Raw genomic sequence first — 20,035 nt, 5'->3', positions numbered from 1 at the left:
AGTCAAGCCTCTAATCCTATCCTACTGAAAAAAAACATCTGATAATCTGATAATACTGTAAACTGTGTGACAAACAACACTACAGACTCTTAACTCTTTCCCTGCCATTGACAGATATCTCGTCATTCAAGAGAAAACGCTTCCCCGCCAATGACGAGTATTTCCGTCTTTCCGCAATACCGCTATTATCCACAAGGTGTGTTTAAAATTTTTAAAACCGGAAGTAAAACTGGTGCTTATGACATCACAGGCATCTAACTGCCCTTCCACTTTAAAATAATTGGCTTCAATTTTTGAGTGTCAGCAAAGTCAGCCAATCAGTAATGAGATAGCAAGTTAAGCCAGTAGGGGGAGCCAAATAGGTGCAAAACCAGTTGTTTAAAATCCCCCACCCTAATAGAGCTATCTGAGAGAGGTTTTTAGGAAGCTTCTAAGGCATTACAGACCCAAACAAAATTTTTTTTGTCTACATGTCACATCACAGAACAAGGATAAATACCCTGTTCAATCATTCTATGTCACCTTTAAAGGTGCCAAAGAATGCATTGTAATAATCTGTTAAATTGTTCTCTGATATCTACATAGAAGGTATGCAGCGTTATTAAGTGCAAAAATGATCCAGAGATGGTTTTACATGTCCATTTACAACCCTAGGATTTGCCTTTAGAATGAAATGGTCTGTTATTACCTTATTTGGAAGGGTCATGAATAATAATGTGGAGCTCTGCTCTGATTGGCCGTTTCTCAGAGCAGCACTTTCAGTAGCTCTGTGTGTGTGTAAACAGATTTTGTTTGATTCTGTATCAGACGAAGATACAGAATTTAAGGAATAATCAATTATTAAAAGATTGTTAATGAATGTTTCTGAGTGGTAAGTTTGTGTTTTTTCAGTATGGACCTACAAAACGTAACTGTAACGTCAATAGTTGAACTTTAGCCTAAACGCTAGCATTTAGCATTAACTAGCATATAACGCTAAATCAGTAGTCACAACTTTGTTTTTAGCATTGTAGCAACATTGTACTTAATTTAATGTGAAATTTAATATTGGGGCGCACACCTTGACTGTAACGTCATAGTCGGTGTTATTGATGTTATGTTGAGATTTTCCAGCGGCCGCTTGCATGCACAAGGTTTACATAAGAAGAAGGAAACAAATTTGTTTAAGGCTCACGATATGTCATTACCACATAGCTCGTATTATAAAATTGTTACATTCTATGGCAACTTTACCTTTTAAGCCACATGTTAAAAACACTGCAAAACTTCATTCTTTCTCTTAGAAATATTAGTAGATAACGGCCAATGTTTACACTTTCTTTTGCTAAGAGGATGATTAACACCTTTATGTTTTTCATATCGACTATTGTAATGCGTTGTTGGCTGGGGTCTCTAAAGCTACCCTTAACAAATTCTAGGTTGTCCCAAATTCTGCTGCCAGAATCCTGACTAGTTCTAGGCTAAGAAATCATATTACACCTATTTTGTCTTTGCATTGGCTCCCTGTTAGGTTAAGGGTTGATTTTAAAATCTTGATGCTTGCTTACAGTATAAAGTTTTGCATGGGTTGGCAACTCAATGTCATAGCTTATAATTCCCTATACTCCAGTGCATGACCTTCGCTCATTGCTCAAAAGTTCTTTTAAAACACAGAGCTTATTTTTTTTGCAAATATTTAAAAGTCTATGGGAAAAATGTATTGGCTTTTTGTCAAGGGAATCAGTTTGCTCCTATCTTTCGGGTTGGCCTGCAAAAATATTTCATCCCTGCGGCTCTTTTTAGTATAAATAAGTCAAACCCCCAATAATTAGTCAACATAAAACGCATACTCACTATGCAATCATTCGTATATAAATTCATACACGCGAGTCATGAACAGATAAGCACAATAATAGCCTAGATTTTCTTGGTAGACTGGCTTAACTAGCAGATGCACACAAGAAGGGAGTTGTTCACCAATATGCAGATTATAAACAGGATTATATTTGCAAACACAATAAAGCATTCAGACCTTATGCTGCGATCCTGGCAGCCGATAACAGCATACTTTCTGCTCGGGTCGATGTCCATGTCATACAGTGTAGTCTTTCTCACTATGTGATGAGTTCGTGTGAATGTTGTACCTTCTTCTGTCTAGAAGTGCAAAAAAAGCTGATTTAGGCAACTCATTGTATATATTAAATGTAAACAAATAGAAAAATATGCCTTATTTTTAAAGCTCTAAAAAGCACACTGAAGGAGAATCTATGGTTTTTGTAACGTTGGGTTAGAGGTCAGCCATTCACGTGACCTTAACTCTCTCGTGAAGACGTGAACGGCCATAGTTTATAAAGTTTGAAATATAAATATTTCAAATCGCTTAACCTCAGAAGACAACTGTCCTTTAAAAGTTGGGCACTATCTAATGCAAAAAAGCCAGGATATTATTAATACACCTAGAATGGCTTGAGGGTGAGTAAGATGTGAGCAAATTTTTCATTTTTGGGTGAACTATTCCTTTAACAGTAAAAAAAATCACAGATTGAAACCTTCAGCCGTTGTGCAACTTTGGTGAATCTCACCTTCTGTGCCGTGCGGACATAGATACTCTTATCCGCGCCACACGTGATCATTCTGACTTTTCCATCATTTTCTGAATAGAAAGACAAATGTACATCACATGAGCATTTCCAAATCTAGTTATGATATTAGAAATAGCTGTGAATTTCCTTGTAATCTCACCGGCGAATCGGACAGCAGTGATGGAGGATGAGTGTTCATCCAGTGTTTGTAGGAGGCTGTACTCCTTATCAGCATCCAGAACATGAATCAGTCTGTCTCTACTGGCGGTGGCCAACAACTTCAACCCTAAAGACGCATGCATAAGCAGTTTATGCAACATGCATACAATAAAAATACTAACATCCTAGACCTACATAATGAATACGGTCATTATCTCCTACAGAAACTTATCAAAGCATGACATGGTATTATATGTAATAATATAATTTTTGGACAGACATACCAGTGCCAGTAACATTTATCAAAGTACCATAGTATTACCATTTGAAATTACCAGTGAATTTGATAAAGCTACAGCTATACTAGCCAAACTACATTTCTGAAATAGCAGACCATGTGAAAAAGTTCAATATCCGGTGAAGAGTGTTGCATCTATAGTGTACACCAGCTGTCACCACATGCTGATTTACTAACACACTGTGTTCATGTGTGACTGTGTAAGCACAATACAAACAGCCAGAGCATGCTGAAATGAGCTTTTATTATAATAACTTTAAAGTAGCAGCATTGTTTTCTCTCACACCCCTAAAACTGTGTGTGTGTTCCAGCAGATGCCATGTTTCTCAGCAGGTTTGTTCACTCTCACAATGTCTGGTCTTTAGCCAGATATACTATAAACCACCAGCACAGCTCAATACGACTCGATGCTAATTGGCACTGAACACAACATGATAATCACTCTTAATATGCCCTGTGAGTTTTAGGAAACCAGACAGCATTACATATTTGTTAGGTGTTTGGCAACGCAGGGTTTTCAGAAAAAGGCTAGCCTAGTTACCCTAGCAACCACATAAAATCTCACTGACAACCACTCAGAACACCCCAACAATCATATTAATCTTTTTGACAACCACTCAGAACACCTTTACAACCATATAAATCTTCCTGACAACCACCCAGAACACCCTAGCAACCATATACAGTAGAATCTTGCTGACCTATAACATCCTAGCAACCAAATGAATCTTCCTTACAACCACTCAGAAGACCCTAGCAACGATTTACAGTAGAATCGCCATGCCAACTACGTATAGCACCCTACAAACCATATAAATCTCCCTGACCACCACATATTACATCCTAGCAACCAAATTAATCTTTCTGACAACCACCAAAAACACCCACCCGAGCAACCATATGAATCTTCTTGACAACCACCCAGAACACCCTAGCAACCATATAAATCTTCCTGACAACCCCCCAGAACACCCAACCAACCATCTATAGTCGAATTTCCCTGACAACCATGTACAACAACCTACAAACCATATAAATCTTCCTGACAACCACCTCCAACATCCTAGCAACCAAATAAATCTCCCTGACAACCACCCAAAACACCCTAGTAATCATATACAGTAGAATCTCCCTGACAACCATGTATAACACCCTAGTAACCATATAAATCGTCCTTACAACCACCCAGAACATCCTAGCAACCATATAGAGTTAAATCTCCCTGACAACTACGTGTAATACCCTATCAACCAAATAAATCTCCCTGACAACACCCCAGCAACCATACTATATGAATTTTCCTGACAAACACTCTAACAACCACATGACTCTTACTGACAATCACCTAGAACACCCTAACAACCACATAAATCTTCCTGTCAACCACCCAGAACACCCTAGCAACCATATACAGTAGAATCTCCCTGACAATCATGTATAACACCCTAGTAACCATATGAATCTTCCTGACAACCACCCAGAAAATCCTAGCAACCATATAGAGTTGAATCTCCCTGACAACTACGTGTAACACCGTACCAAACAAATAAATCTCCCTGACAACCACATATAACACCCTAGCAACCATACTATATGAATTTTCCTGACAAACACCCTAACAACCACATTAATCTTTCTGACAACCATGTGTAACACCCTAACAACCACATAAATCTTCCTATAAACCACCCAGAACACCCTAGCAACTATATACAGTAGAATCTCCCTGACAACCATATATAACACCCTAGTAACCATATGAATCTCCCTGACAACCACCCAGAACATCCTAGCAACCATATAAATCTTCCTGACAATCACCTATAACACCCTACCAACCAAATTAATCTCCATGACACCCACCCAGACCACCCTAGCAACCATATAGAGTTGAATCTCCCTGATAACTACGTGTAACACCCTACCAACCAAATAAATCTCCCTGACAACCACAGATAACACCCTAGCAACCATAGGAATCTTCCTAGCAACACCCTAGCAACCGTACTTTATGAATTTTCCTGACAAACCCTAACAACCACATAAATCTTCCTGACAACACCCTAGCAACCGTATAGAGTTGAATCTCCCTGATAACTACGTGTAACACCCTACCAACCAAATAAATCTCCCTGACAACCACAGATAACACCCTAGCAACCATAGGAATCTTCCTAGCAACACCCTAGCAACCGTACTTTATGAATTTTCCTGACAAACCCTAACAACCACATAAATCTTCCTGACAACCACCCAGAACACCCAACCAACCATCTATAGTAGAATTTCCCTGCCAACCATGTACAACAACCTACTAACCATCTAAATCTTCCTGACAACCACCTACAACATCCTAGCAACCAAATGAATCGTCCTTACAACCACCCAGAACATCCTAGCAACCATATAGAGTTAAATCTCCCTGACAACTACTTGTAATACCCTATCAACCAAATAAATCTCCCTGACAACCACATATAACACCCCAGCAACCATACTATATGTTTTTTTCCTGACAAACACCCTAACAACCACATGAATCTTTCTGAAAATCACCTAGAACACCCTAACAACCAAATAAATCTCCCTGACAACCACCCAGAACACCCTAGCAACCATATACAGTAGAATCGCCCTGACAATCATGTATAACACCCTAGTAACCATATGAATCTTCCTGACAACCACCCAGAAAATCCTAGCAACCATATAGAGTTGAATCTCCCTGAAAACTATGTGTAACACCCTACCAACCAAATAAATCTCCCTGACAACCACATATAACACCCTCGCAACCATACTATATGCATTTTCCTGACAAACACCCTAACAACCACATGAATGTTTCTGACAACCACGTTTAACACCCTAACAACCACATAAATCTTCCTATAAACCACCCAGAACACCCTAGCAACTATATACAGTAGAATCTCCCTGACAACCATATATAACACCCTAGTAACCATATGAATCTTTCTGACAACCACCCAGAACATCCTAGCAACCATATGAATCTTCCTGACAATCACCTATAACACCCTACCAACCAAATTAATCTCCATGACACCCACCCAGACCACCCTAGCAACCATATAGAGTTGAATCTTCCTGATAACTACGTGTAACACCCTACCAACCAAATAAATCTCCCTGACAACCACAGATAACACCCTAGCAACCATAGGAATCTTCCTAGCAACACCCTAGCAACCGTACTTTATGAATTTTCCTGACAAACCCTAACAACCACATAAATCTTCCTGACAACACCCTAGCAACCGTATACAGTAGAATCTCGCTGACAACCACGTATAACACCCTACTCAACCATATGAATATCCTTGACAACCACTAATAACCACTTAGCAACCATATGAATCTTCCTGACATCACATATTTCATCCTAGCAACCATAGGAATCTTCCTGACAATCACCTATAACACCCTAGCAACCAACTGAAGCTTCCTGACAGACAATTAGAATTGTTTTATTTGAGCAGGCAAACTCAATTCACATATTTTTTCAAAAATATTTAAAAATAATAATAATTATGATATAATAAGTATAATATAATGAAATATATTTTGACTGTAAAGTTGTTCTATTCCAAAAAAAAATGTTTTCTTTTAATTCAAATAAAGGCATGTAAAGAGATACATGTTAAACACTCCTAATGGTGTATGTGTGTGAAATGTTGACTTCAGGATTATAGACCATCTGCTGAACATCTGAACCTGACCAGCACCTAACTGAGGCTTTAATCAGCATCTCACTGTTCTTCAAAGACCCTTTGAGCTCTCATTACCAGTCTCAGGTTTAGAGTACTCCAGACACAAGATCTCAGCATCATGAGCCTGCACATCCAGAATCTCTTCCATACTCTCCAGATCATGGATTCTGAAAACACATTTAACAACAGGCGCTATTAAAAATGTGTTCAAATACTTTTTTTTTACTTTCAAACAGCCACTAGAAATGATCAGTTAAACGTCACTGAAAAAGGTTTAGGAAAGTTTAAAAAAGCATTTATTTGCAGGTAACATTAGGTTTTATATCTAATTAAATGTTATTTTTAAATTGTGAAAAACTTGTTAATACAGTTTGATCCATTATATTTAATACAGTATTACAGCACATCCTTCACCTAGTTATAATTTATTGTCACCTTTATTATGCATTACCTATATCCCTAATAAAAAAAATTACTTTTTGTATTAAATTGCGCAAATTGTGTTACTATTAAACAAAATTTGTGTGACTGCAGTGTTCAAAAGACACCAAATCAATCATATACATAAATCATCATTTCCATTAAAACCCCAGAGGATCAATTACTTTAAATCAATTAGTCTATAAGTGTTAAGTAGTCGTGGGAAAAACAGCCGTCCCACTGTGCCAGACCTCAGCGTTCCATTGCGGTCCCCTGAAGCCAAATGCAGCCCGTCTGGGCTTACACACAGGGTCCTAATGCCCGTCCGGTTATCTGATGTTTGCGGGTCGACCTTTTCTGAATTACTGGAGATGCAATCTGTGTCGACAAGTGTGGAGGTGTTGCTGTCCATATAAATGACCTTCTGGAGGTCCTGTGGAGATTAAACCAGAATACATGTGTGACCTTTTTAGTCAATGTGTATGTATATATATATATATTTAGATTATATATTAAACTTTTTGCAATAGGTCATGTGGGCATCCCAAAAGATATCAGATAAGTCTGCTTTAAATCTAGTCTGAGTTTGTTAAACTTACGCCACTGATGACGTTTCGGTTAAGGGTTGTGTTTTGACCGTCTATGTTCCACAAGTGGATCGTGTTGTCGGACGAGCAGGTGAGGAAGGACCCGGGAGACAAACGTGGCTCTCCATCCTTCATCTCTGGATACACCTGCAGGACAAATGAATGGGTGACTAAACCAAACATCATATAAGAACAAAGACAAATTAATGCATGCAAACAAACAAACGCAGGTGTATTTACTGTGGTGTGGTGTTCAGACATAATCTTATAATCTCAAATGCACAAAACCAACACAATGTTGCTGTTTGTTTGTACATGGTATGACAATAAAAAAACACTGTTGCATTCTTTTATGAATGCTATTGTATTTACAATGCACGTCATAGTACATCAAAGTAACATGGTATTACAAATAAATGTTAGAAAACAAATTGTTTCAGTCCTGATTTCTGGCTGGTCATAATAGAGAAACGTTCATGGGATCACTAAATTCAGAACAATAATGAAAAAACGAAAACCAAAAAAGGAAGACATTCATCTATTATGATCAACAAGGTCACACCGGCCATGCACTAGAAAAAAATACAAAATCATCCAACTCAAACATAAAAGACTTGCCTGACGTTATTTCAGCAAGCAAAATGTCAACATACAACACAATGACAGTACGTAAAAGGAAAGTAAACACATTTTAACAGACAAGACCAGAAAATGTCAACTGGTTTTCATTACCAAAATACTGACTTATTGTTAGTTCTCTGTTAAAATAAAGGGCACATATTTCATTGTCTCAGCTCAAAATACCCCACAAATCATTTATTATAGCATGTCCAAAATGCTCCTCTTTGGGTCGCACTGTTTTGTGTGTGTACCTTTAAATGGAAATAAGCTATTGCTCTTCGCTCCCTTACCAAAAGAGATGCTTTGGTTAAAATAAATCTGATTTCTCAAAGAAGCACAGAAAAAATAGCAAACAGCGTCCAACTCACTAAGGGCAGAAACTATATTAAAACTGCTCTTTCAGTCAGCGGTCATGGGCGGGGCTTTAGCAATGTGACATCAGCAAACAGCGTCCAACACCAGTCATTGGTCAATACAGGTATTGACCTGTATTGACCAATCATCATACAGGACGGGAAATCATACATCAAAAACTGAGAATCAGGGACTAAAATTTAGACATTTAATGTTCTGCCCTATTTCTCACCTCCACGCTCCAAACGCAGGATGAATGGTAAAGGGCCGAATATACCTTGCCCACTTTACGGAGGTCACGAATATCCCATACGTACAGACTGTGGTCGTTGTAAACGCAGGACAGCCAGTGACTTGTGGGGTCATAGGACACGGCAACTGTGTCAGGATAGCGGACGTTTTCCTTGTAGGCAAAAAGGTGGCTGTGAAGAGAAGTTGTGATGGATTAGTCGGACAGAAGAAAGCTGGAGCGTTGGCTCAAACAAGGCAGGGGCCCGAGAAACCACATTTTTAAGATGAACCTGCACAATTATGAAGTGTGAAGTTAAAGGGATAGTTCACTTAAAAATGAAAATACTGTCACATTTACTCACCATTATGTATGCATTTCTTTCTTCAAAAGAAGATATTTTAATAAATAATGGTAGTTGAAAAACATGTAGCATGGAAGTCAATGGGTAGCGTCAACTGTGTGGTTACCATAATTTAGTAAAATATCTTCTTTTGTGTTCAACAGAAATTAAAACTCATACAAATTTAGAACAACATGAGGATGAGAAAACAATGACAATATTTGTTTTTATTTATTTAAACCAGGGATTTGTTCAGCCAATACAAATCAACGATTTTTATAACATCATTCTGCACTTCAGCTTCTTATCAGATTCCAGGCTGTAAAGTAAACTAAATGCTTTTGGCTATTGTAAAAGAGGGAGGAGTCATGTCCTGTCCCAACTCCTGTCAACACGCTGAAAAAGCTGCACATTCTGTGTGTTTTCAAGGCAAAAAAACGAAGCCTCCCTAAAATAATGAACTGGCAAAGAAAAACACATATTTTTTTGTCAATTTAGTTCCTTTTTTTACAGGCTAGTCGACAGGTTGTTTAAAACATTAATGCAATATCTATTGTATATTAAATCTTTCCCCGACATTGATGAGTTATCTCGCTAATTAAGAGAAAATGCTTCCCTATCCCAATGGGGTTAGATACATTTTCTTAAATCAAGTGTTTAAGAATAAAGTAAACTTATTTTAAGATTTTTTTTCTCACCCCATTGGCAGATATTTTTGCTTGGTTTAAACAAAACTTAAAGGAATATTCCATTTTCTTAAAAGAAAAATCCAGATAATTTACTCACCTTCATGTCATCCAAAAAGTTGATGTCTTTCTTTGTTCAGTCGAGAAGAAATTATGTTTTTTGAGGAAAACATTGCAGGATTTTTCTCATTTTAATGGACTTTAATAGAGCCCAACATTTAATACTTAACTCAACACTTAACAGTTTTTTTCAACGGAGTTTCAAATGACTATAAACGATCCCAAACGAGGCATAAGGGTCTTATCTAGCGAAACAATTGTCAGTTTTGACAAGAAAAATAAAAAATATCCACTTTTAAACCACAACTTCTCGTCTAGATCCAGTTGTGATCCGCCAGCGTGACCCCACGCAAAACGTCATGACGTCAAGAGGTCACAGAAGACGAAACTCCGCCCCAGTGTTTACAAGTGTCTTGAAAGAGGACCGTTCCTACGTTGTTGTATGTCAACTGATACTAATTAATGTCTTTGTGTCAGTTTACTGTTTAAAATGGTCCGCAAATTTGCGTTTTATATATGTAACACGTGACCTCCCTACGTCACTACGCATTTACGTTAGGTTGCGCTGGACCGGACCTAGACGAAAAGTTGTGCTTCAAAAGTGTATATTTTTTATTTTTCTTGTCAAAAATGACAATCGTTTCGCTAGATAAGACCCTTATGCATCGTTTGGGATCGTTTATAGTCATTTGAAACTCCGTTGAAAAAACTGTTAAGTGTTGAGTTAAGTATTAAATGTTGGGCTCTATTAAAGTCAATTAAAATGAGAAAAATCCTACAACGTTCTTCTCAAAAAACATCATTTCTTCTCGACTGAACAAAGAAAGACATCAACATTTTGGATGACATGGTGGTGAGTAAATTATCTGGATTTTTCTTTTAAGAAAATGGAATATTCCTTTAAATTGTAATTGAACTTTACTGAAAACAAGACAAATATACTAAGAAAGAAAGTAATTTTTTGCAGTGCATTTCAAAAAAAAATATTTTCAAGAAAAAAATTCTTAGTATTTTGTCTTGTTTTCAGTAAAAATATCTCAAAATTCTTAAATTAAGATGCTTTTTCTTGATGAGCAAAATGACACAAAAAAATAAGTCTAGTTTTTAGACCAAAAATATCAAATTTAAGTGATCTTGTGCATAAAACAAGCAAAAAAAATCTGCCAATGGGGTTAGCCAATTTTTCTTGAATTTAGTGTAAGAAAAATATGCAAGATTTTTTTGCTTACCCCATTGCTAGACATTTTTGCTTGTTTTATGCACAAAATCACTTATATTTGATATTTTTGGTCTAAAAACTAGACTTATTTTCTTGGGTCGTTTTGCTCAAAGAAAAAGCATCTTCATTTAAGAATTTTTAGATATTTTTACTGAAAACAAGACAAAAATATTAAGAACATTTTTTCTTGAAAATAATTTTTTTGCAGTGTATATAAATGAGCTGAGCAGTCGTGTTCAGACTTTGAACTAATATTTTCAGAATAAGTCATAAGTCATAATATTATAAGTTTACTTATAATACCTATGGTTTGGTTTTATGTAGGGTGGCCATTCGTGCCAGTTCCGCCGGACACGTCCCGAACATGTTTTCGGGTGCGTTCTCCGGAAGTTGCGTTGCTCGACCGCATACGTCATCGAGGTTCTCACATTTCAGTTAAAATACATAAGAAAATTAAGATTTATTTCTTTTAAGACATACAATCATTGTAGTTTCATTCTTACCTTGAAATGTAACGGTTGCTTTCCTGAAATTAAACCCAAAATATTAAACCTTGATGACGTATGCGGTCGACCAACGCGACTTTCGGAGAATGAACCCGAAAACATGTTCGAGACGTGTCCGGCGGAACTGGCACGAATGGCCACCCTAGTTTTATGTGATAATTTTCCACCTCTATCTGGCTTTACTTTATACACCAAACGTGAATTCAATGATTTGCGTGAGTAGATTACATACAAAGTCAATGCAAAGAGACGAATAGACACCAACTCGCACGGGGTGATGTGAATGACCCAAATTGGGCCACACGATTACCACAAAAACACGCGCTATTCGCCTCAAACAAGTCTTCATGCAAGATGAAAATATTCAACTCAAGCAAAAAATTTGAGTTAATCCAGCAAGTAATCTACAGCGAAGAACACGATGTTTCATGTTTTGTGTGTACGCAGCATAAGGCAGTACTTGCAGCTGAACCTTCAAGAGTTTTATTAATAAACTATCTGACTAACCTCCACATACCAGTGTAATACATGGTGTCGTTCAAAGGGTGCGTCATGTTTCTCAACACTGAATAGGCACAGACATGTAGACATTATTGAGAATGTGTTTACTGCTCATGTTTAAGACATTTAAGACAATGAATTGTATCATGAGCTATTTTTACAGATCAGGTCTTTATCTTACCTGGCTTCAGTCACAGCAGCGATGTCTGTACCCAGGCTGTGAGGATGAGGCAGCGTACAAATAAAGTGCAGGTCAATGGGGCTAAAAGCTCTTACTGTACCATCAGCACAGCCACAAAATATCAGATCCTCAGAGACGGACAAAGATGTGGCCATACTAGTCTGAGAAACAAAGAGAGACAAACAAAATTTAATAAGAGAGAAAAGGGTTGTGATATTTAATATATATCATTATAAAAGCCCAGATTTTACCGCCACAGCCTCATTTTATTGTTAAAATATTTAAACAAAGCTGAGAGTACTACAATACAACATTCCTATTGCTAACTGAAAGTAATAGCAAATAAACCAAAACCAAAGTTGGTAGCTAAAGGAAATACAGTAACACTTTACAATAAGGTTGTATTTGTTAACATTAGTAAATGCATTAGCTAACATGAACTAACAATGAACAATAAAAGGGTGGTTTCCTGGACAGGGCTTATCCTAATCCCAGACTAAAATGCATGTTTGAGCTGCCTTCATTTAAAAATGTCTTGTACTGACATATCTTAACATATATCAGTGCCATTGTTTTGATCAAGATGGACACATGTATTGTTTTTTTTTTTAAGGTATGTTTGTAAAAACTACTTGAAATGTCCTAAAATAACTCTAACTCTAAAATAACTAACTAAAGTTCTAGTTCTGAATTAAAGGGGACAAATCATGTAAATCTGACCTTTTCCATGTTTAAGTCCCCAGTGCTTCTATCAACCTAGAAAATGTAATAAAGATCAACCCAGTAACTTAGTTTTTGTAAACCATTCTCTGCAAGCATGTGAAAAAATTGGTCATTGAAATTTGGCTCCCCTTGTGATGTCAGAAGGGGGGCCAAAGGGGCACATTTTTGCTCACACCTACAAAGTGGAAATTTTAACAAGCTATATTAAATTATCTATATGGTATTTTGAGCTTAAATTTGACATATGTACTCTGGGGACTAAAGATTTATTTTACATCTTAAAAAAGTCTTGTGAAATGTCCCCTTTAAGCTAAACCCTGTCCGGTGATTAAGCATCTATTAATCTTTGCTGTTAATAATGTCAGTACAATTGTTCATGTTAGACCATTGTGCTTTAACTAATGTTACAACTTTTAAATGTAAGAAATAGTAAATGTTAAAATTAATACTAAGATTAATAAACGCTGTAGAAATATTGTTCATTGTTAGTTACGGCATGTTACAAAATAAAACCTTACTGTAAAGTGTTAATCAGAAATACAAATAAAATAGCACACAAGTGCACTGCAAAAAATTCTTTGCTGCCTTAATTTTTTTTATCAACTCAAATGTACAAGTCATTTTAACTTATTATTATTTATCTTGACAAGAGCTGAGTTGCTACAACTTATAAAATGCAGTTGACTTACTACTCATCTCTAGTCAAAATAAATAACAGTATGTTAAAATGACTTGTAAATCAGAGCTGATTAAACTCGATTAAAAATATTTTTACAGTATGGTGCAAGGTCACTTTATTTTGTGGAAATCTCCAGATCTTTTTTATAATTCAGCCTCTTCTAAATTTATGTGGGCATCGTCAATAGAAAATATGATCAACAAATACCACTGAAAAATATATGATATCTGTGTTATTTGCACAGTTGCTGTGAAATTCCATGGATAATGTGATGGAAAAGTTGATAACGATAATAAAAAGGGTTAAAAAGACAAATATGCTGTCTGTGTCTAAAACAAAATGTACGATATACATGCTGTAGCTCAAATCTAATATAGTACTGTCTGTGAAAATCTCCTAATAAAGAAAATAAACCTAAGTTCTCCCAACTGAGGTACATTTCTGGATAATCAAATTGTACAATAAAGGTCAGGAAGATGATAAACAGAGAAGCTTTTGTTTTTCCCTCCATTCTGTTTTCCCAGCACATCAGGACCAGGGGCGACCACAAAAGCAGCAATTGTGGTTGTGCCCACCTGCTCTGACTGTGACCCACTTTAAAAGTTTTTGAGAAGTCAGGTCAACATCTCTTATCAGTTCTGAAAACTTCACATAACCACCGCTCAGGTCTCAAGGTCATGTAAAGTCTACTGCCTTGTTTTCTCTTGTCTTTTTGGAGATACCTTCAATAAATATTACAGCTTAATCCAATTCTACTCCTATTATGATAAACAAATCCTATTATGAAAAATAATGCATGGACTGTTATAATTTAATATTCAAATATCAGGTCAGGTGCACCAATTTTATGCATCTTTGACAGAAATCACTTAATACTGACTTAATACTGACATCTATCACATTCACACGCGAGCAAAACTTTACAGATGGCATTATAGAAATAATATTTATATGCATTGTTGTCGACTTAGGACTCCAACCATTGTGTGAGCACCATGGTCATCATGGCATCATAGTTTAAATATAGTAAAAATAACCAAATTCTTTTTGAATGATCTTCTTATTGATTAATCAAACTTTACTAGAAATTTAAATAACTCTTAGGCAAAATTATTCACAATGCAACTGTAATGAAAAATTAAAAGTAAAACAAGCATGAAGAAGTTCAAATCAGTCAGCATGACCTCACGAAAATTTCTACGTATTTTACAAGTTGGCTAATTCGTACGAAGTGTGATATTCGTACAATAACATACGATTATCATTAAAAAACAATGATAACGAAACCCCACCCCTAACGTCACAGAGGCAAAAGCAAATTGTATTCTCACGAATTAGCCACCTTGTAAAATACACACAAATTGTCATGAGATAGCGTTGGGTATGTAATGAATTTGACACAACAGGCACGTACAATTCTGCAGAAATGTGCAGGTGGAGATTTTGTGTGGGTCTTACAGGAAATGGGAAATCCTGTGTTTGAGAACTGAGTGAAAACTGCTATCTGAAGACATAGCAATGGAGTCAGACATCCAATGAACTGTTCATGAGTAAGTAAACGTGACCAACAGCGGTACTCGTGAAGAATCGTTTAAGGGTCAGTGACAAAAACAGTTTGGCAAGATGAGAAATAAATTATTTTTGTTTTAAAAGCACGCATCAGGTTTATTTCAATGCACAGTGTATTAATGTTAATTTTATGCAATACAAAATTACATTTGCACCATTTTTATGAAAGTTAAGACTGAATGGACCTGAAAATGTCAAATGGTGTAAGCGCAAATTGTACCAAAGAATGATAAATATTAAATATTTTATCCACTTTGATGGCATGTAAGCATAATCATCAAAAAAAATTTGTGCCGGGCAAAGATTAATCGCGATTAATCGCATACAAAATAAAAGTGATTTTTGCATAATATATGTGCGTGTACTGTGTCTAATTATTGTGTATATTTAACCACACACACATTCATATATTCATTTCAGAATTGTTTTACTTATAATTTTTTTAAATTTATTTTTAATATAGAATATATAAAAATATAAATAAATATATATATAAACATGTAAATGTTTCTTAAATACATACATGAATGTGTGTGTATTTATTTATACATAATAATTACATACAGCACATACTCATATATTATGCCAAAAATCACTTTTATTTTGTATGCGATTAATCGCGATTAATCTTTGTCCAGTACTAAAAAATATATATATATATATATTTTAAAATATAATTTTAATAGTTATTTTAAATGTACATTTTAATGTGTTTTTGTAATATTTGTCCTGACCTATGCTAAAAACAGCTCTGTTTTCTAAATAATTTTTGACAAATGATGTAAAAAAATCATATTACACTAAACTAGATGATTATATTTTATTCCACATTTTTTTGAATATATTTATATTTTTATTTTAAAAAATACTAGTTACACCAATTGACACAGACCGGTTACACCACATTGACATTTTTGCAATTATACCCCAAATATTCTTTCAAAAAATAAAAATAAAACAAGAAATTTTAGATTTGGTCCTCAAAAAAGTGAAAGTAATTTGCAATTTTTTTTTGAAATATTAACCCTTTTACATTTAATTGAACCATATGGACACAAAATAATTAACGTCACGTCATTGACCCTTAATGAGTTTTATAATGAAATGGTAAAGCTGAATCTACAGCTCTGATATGAAACTTACTGCGAAACTGTCACTTCTCTGGAGTGTTAGGGAGGAATTAAAACAGACTAATATTAGACAACAGCAGCAGGATTGTTGTTTAACACATGCACACACTCACACCCAAGAAAACAGATGGGTTAGAAACACCCTTTGATAACATGAAAAGAAAACAGCTCATGTTTAAACAGTGAAAACACCAGAAACACGTCTATTTATTCTTTATCATTTACTTAAATTACTTTCTGCTGCAATATTACTATAATTATTTTTGCACTTATATTATTTTGTTTACTATACTATTTAGTTTTACTGTTATTTACTATAAATTGCTTATTTTATGCCACTAAAGGTAGAAGAATCACTGCTTTTACACATACGCACGGATCCACGTACAGTAAGTGTGACGTAAGTTTCGTCATCAGAATAGTACATGCACTGGCAGATTTTTGTAATCACGTATAGATCGTGCATGCACGTTCAAGAAAATGTAGTATGTAGCCCAGGAGATGCATTGCATGTTGTCACTGTGCACATGCGTCAAACGTTTGTGTACGAGTTTACAAGTACTGTGCTTTCGACTGTGCGCGTACATGTAAAAAAACAAAATATACTCTGGCTTAAAGGTGCAGTGTGTAATTTTTAGAAGGATCTCTTGAAAGAAATGCAAAATAATATACAAAACTATATTATCAGTGGTGTATAAAAACCTTTTAAAATTAACCGTTATGTTTTTATAACCTTAGAATGAGACGTTTTTATCTACATACACGGAGGGTCCCCTTACATGTAAGTCGCCATTTTGTGCCGCCATGTTTCTACAGAAGCCCTTAACGGACAAACTTTTTTACTAAGGTGTCTCCGATGATGAAATGTTTGTCCGGTGGTGGCTATCGTAGCTTCTTTATGCATTTCAAAAGCGAGGGTTGGGCAGTGGACTGAGCCGTTGGTTGCAATTCGCAACCTCACCACTAGATGCCGTTAAAATTTACACACTGCACCTTTAAGAAGTAACACAAGTGTACAGTTTTTGCCTTGTCATAAAAAAGTCATTGAGCCAAAAAATAATATAGGCCTCACTACAAAACGGACCAATCAGCATCCTGTTCACTCACCCTAAGCTCCACCCATTTGTCCAGCATTCTTCTGTCATTGAACTCACAAAGCAGCCCAGAGGAAGTGATGCAAAATGTGCTGCTCGCCTTCCGGCCCTTTCCGCAGGCCACATCGCTGAAAAAGTTATTCCGCAGTTCTCCCAGAAGACCAGAGCGACCCAGTAATGGCACAGTAGCACTAACCTGTGAGAGAAAGAGAGATTCCCGAGTCATTTTATATAAGACCAGGATCATTTTAAAACACTGAATTCGGAATGGGAACTTCTGTGACAGCTAAGATGTTTTGAAATCTGGGGTTAGCAGTAACAACGAGATTTAAGATAAATAACTGACCAGAGAAATCAAATGTGAGTTATATTATATATTATATATATAACATAAGTTATAGTATATATATTTGGTTGAAATCGGGGGTCGAACCTTGGATGACTTTGTGTGGTCCAGGTACCAGAACTTCACATGTCTGTTTCCTGCCGTGACAAAGTACGAGCTGTCATCTGAGAAAGACACGGCCGACACTTTACTGGAGACTTTGTTGGCAGCAACCACGACATTTTTCTGAAAGGACGACAAGAAAATATTTAAACTAGGTGGAAATCGATAACCAATTTATTGGTTTAGGCTTTTAGCATGTTGGATGAATGAAGATCATTTATAGTACTGTATTATATTGTTATATTATATTGCAGGTCAAATCACTTAGCATACATCAAGTCCTTATTTTAACTCAAAATCTTATGTTAACAAAACATACGATAATAAAATAAATGAAAGCTGTTCTGTGGAGTGATTTATGTCTATACAGATATTGCTAGTCACCTTCCAGGCCCAGACGTTAATGATCATATCGTGCTGGTAACCCACACTGACGATATATTTGCTGTTGGGGGAGAAAGCAACACACGCCACGCCGTACTTATGTTCCTGCAATTCGGCCACCTGCGTCCTCTCCGCCACATCCCAGACGCGCACCGCCGGCATATGACCACTCTGGAGAGAGAGAGATAGAGGGAAAGTGAGAAAGATGAAAGATGGTGAGACATTGAGGAACTGCTAGTAACTTTGCCATACATGTGTGAATAACACACTGATGTTCCTATAAATTCATTCTAGACTAATTCTTAAATAGAGCTACAAAATATCACAATGCCCCCCCAATATCGTGCAGACTCTTTCTTCCTCTTCTTCCTTTCACCTTTTTATGACAGTAGACACAGTCTGCAAGTAGACTGGCACGATGCCCATTGTTGCCATGGCAGCCGGTAAGCACAGATCCACATCACTTTAACACTTCGCAGTAAAACACTTCTTCTGAACCAGTAAGGATTACTTTTGCACACCCACACAGATACAGAACCACACACAAATCACCGGTCGGCATGATACAGTGGATTAGAGAAGCAAACACAGCCTCTTTGCTCATGTTCAGCCTTGCAAACAAAGACCAAACAGCTCTTAACATTGTGTTAAGTGGATTTACAGCATTAATGTTTCCATTCATAACTGTTTCCATTCATTAGCCGCTTGCAGACTGTGCACTTTAAAGACCAGATGAAAAAAAATTGACCAGAATAGAGATTGCAATTTTGCATCAAAATTTCAAGGCGACCAGGCAACTTTTTTTTAACCAACTTTTTCATTGTAGTGTTATGCTATGTACACATCAAACTAGGGATGCACGATTTATCGGCCGACATATCGTTATCGGCCGATAACTGCTTATTTTTAATATTATCGGCCTGATAGCAAAATTAAAATGAAAAGCCGATAAATGATGGATTATTTTGGTTTGTTGAACCACTTCACTTGCTCATTGCTGGCCATGTGGAGTTTTGATTGGTGCTTTCTGTGACATAGCACGAAGATGACACGTGTTGCGGGCTTAAGAAGAGTATGCTAGTCTAGCGCAAAGACAAGATGTCCGCGGTCTGCAAGTTTTTCATTGTGAAAATAATATGAATATTTATCGCCCTATAGATATCGGTTATCGGCCCCCAAATTTAAAGAGTTATCGGTTATCGGTATCGCCCAAAATTTCCATATCGGTGCATCCCTACATCAAACGCTTGGCATAGCGTTACTCGCTCTAGGTTACTCTTGGGATTTAACTTTGTATCATGCAATTTTTTCCCTCGAATTGAATATTTTCAACTTGGACGAAAAGACACATTTGAGGCGAATAAAGCGTGTTTTTGCGGCAAACGCACCCCCCAAATCGTGTCTTTCACTTTGCCTCACGCGAGGAAGCGTCTGATCGCGTCTTTGCATTGACTTTGTATGCAATCTACTCGTGCAAATCATTGAACTCGCGTCTGGTGAGAACCCACAGTTACAGATTTGAACCGGGTGTGCCTAATACATCTTGAAA

General features: G+C 36.4%; 1 protein-coding gene across 4 annotated transcripts in view; it reads right to left on the bottom strand.

Moving 5' to 3' along the window:
* Positions 1 to 20,035, bottom strand: part of mapkbp1 (mitogen-activated protein kinase binding protein 1) — a 57,035-nt gene that overhangs the window by 15,268 nt on the left and 21,732 nt on the right. For 3 of the 4 annotated variants that reach the window (XM_055172735.2, XM_073869986.1, XM_055172736.2), the window contains exons 5-16: positions 18,487 to 18,657; positions 18,088 to 18,225; positions 17,668 to 17,850; positions 16,574 to 16,591; positions 12,460 to 12,620; positions 8,967 to 9,156; positions 7,772 to 7,906; positions 7,424 to 7,605; positions 6,828 to 6,919; positions 2,722 to 2,847; positions 2,562 to 2,632; positions 2,012 to 2,133 (exon numbers count right to left, since the gene is read on the bottom strand). In XM_055172735.2, coding sequence (XP_055028710.2) covers positions 2,012 to 2,133; positions 2,562 to 2,632; positions 2,722 to 2,847; positions 6,828 to 6,919; positions 7,424 to 7,605; positions 7,772 to 7,906; positions 8,967 to 9,156; positions 12,460 to 12,620; positions 16,574 to 16,591; positions 17,668 to 17,850; positions 18,088 to 18,225; positions 18,487 to 18,657 — 1,589 coding nt within the window. The remainder of the gene's footprint in view (positions 1 to 2,011; positions 2,134 to 2,561; positions 2,633 to 2,721; positions 2,848 to 6,827; positions 6,920 to 7,423; positions 7,606 to 7,771; positions 7,907 to 8,966; positions 9,157 to 12,459; positions 12,621 to 16,573; positions 16,592 to 17,667; positions 17,851 to 18,087; positions 18,226 to 18,486; positions 18,658 to 20,035) is intronic. The other variant, XM_073869985.1, reaches the window with a different exon arrangement.

The sequence above is a fragment of the Misgurnus anguillicaudatus genome, chromosome 7 (assembly GCF_027580225.2).
Source record: "Misgurnus anguillicaudatus chromosome 7, ASM2758022v2, whole genome shotgun sequence".
Taxonomy (NCBI): domain Eukaryota; kingdom Metazoa; phylum Chordata; class Actinopteri; order Cypriniformes; family Cobitidae; genus Misgurnus; species Misgurnus anguillicaudatus.
This window is presented reverse-complemented; position numbering and strand designations above follow the sequence as displayed.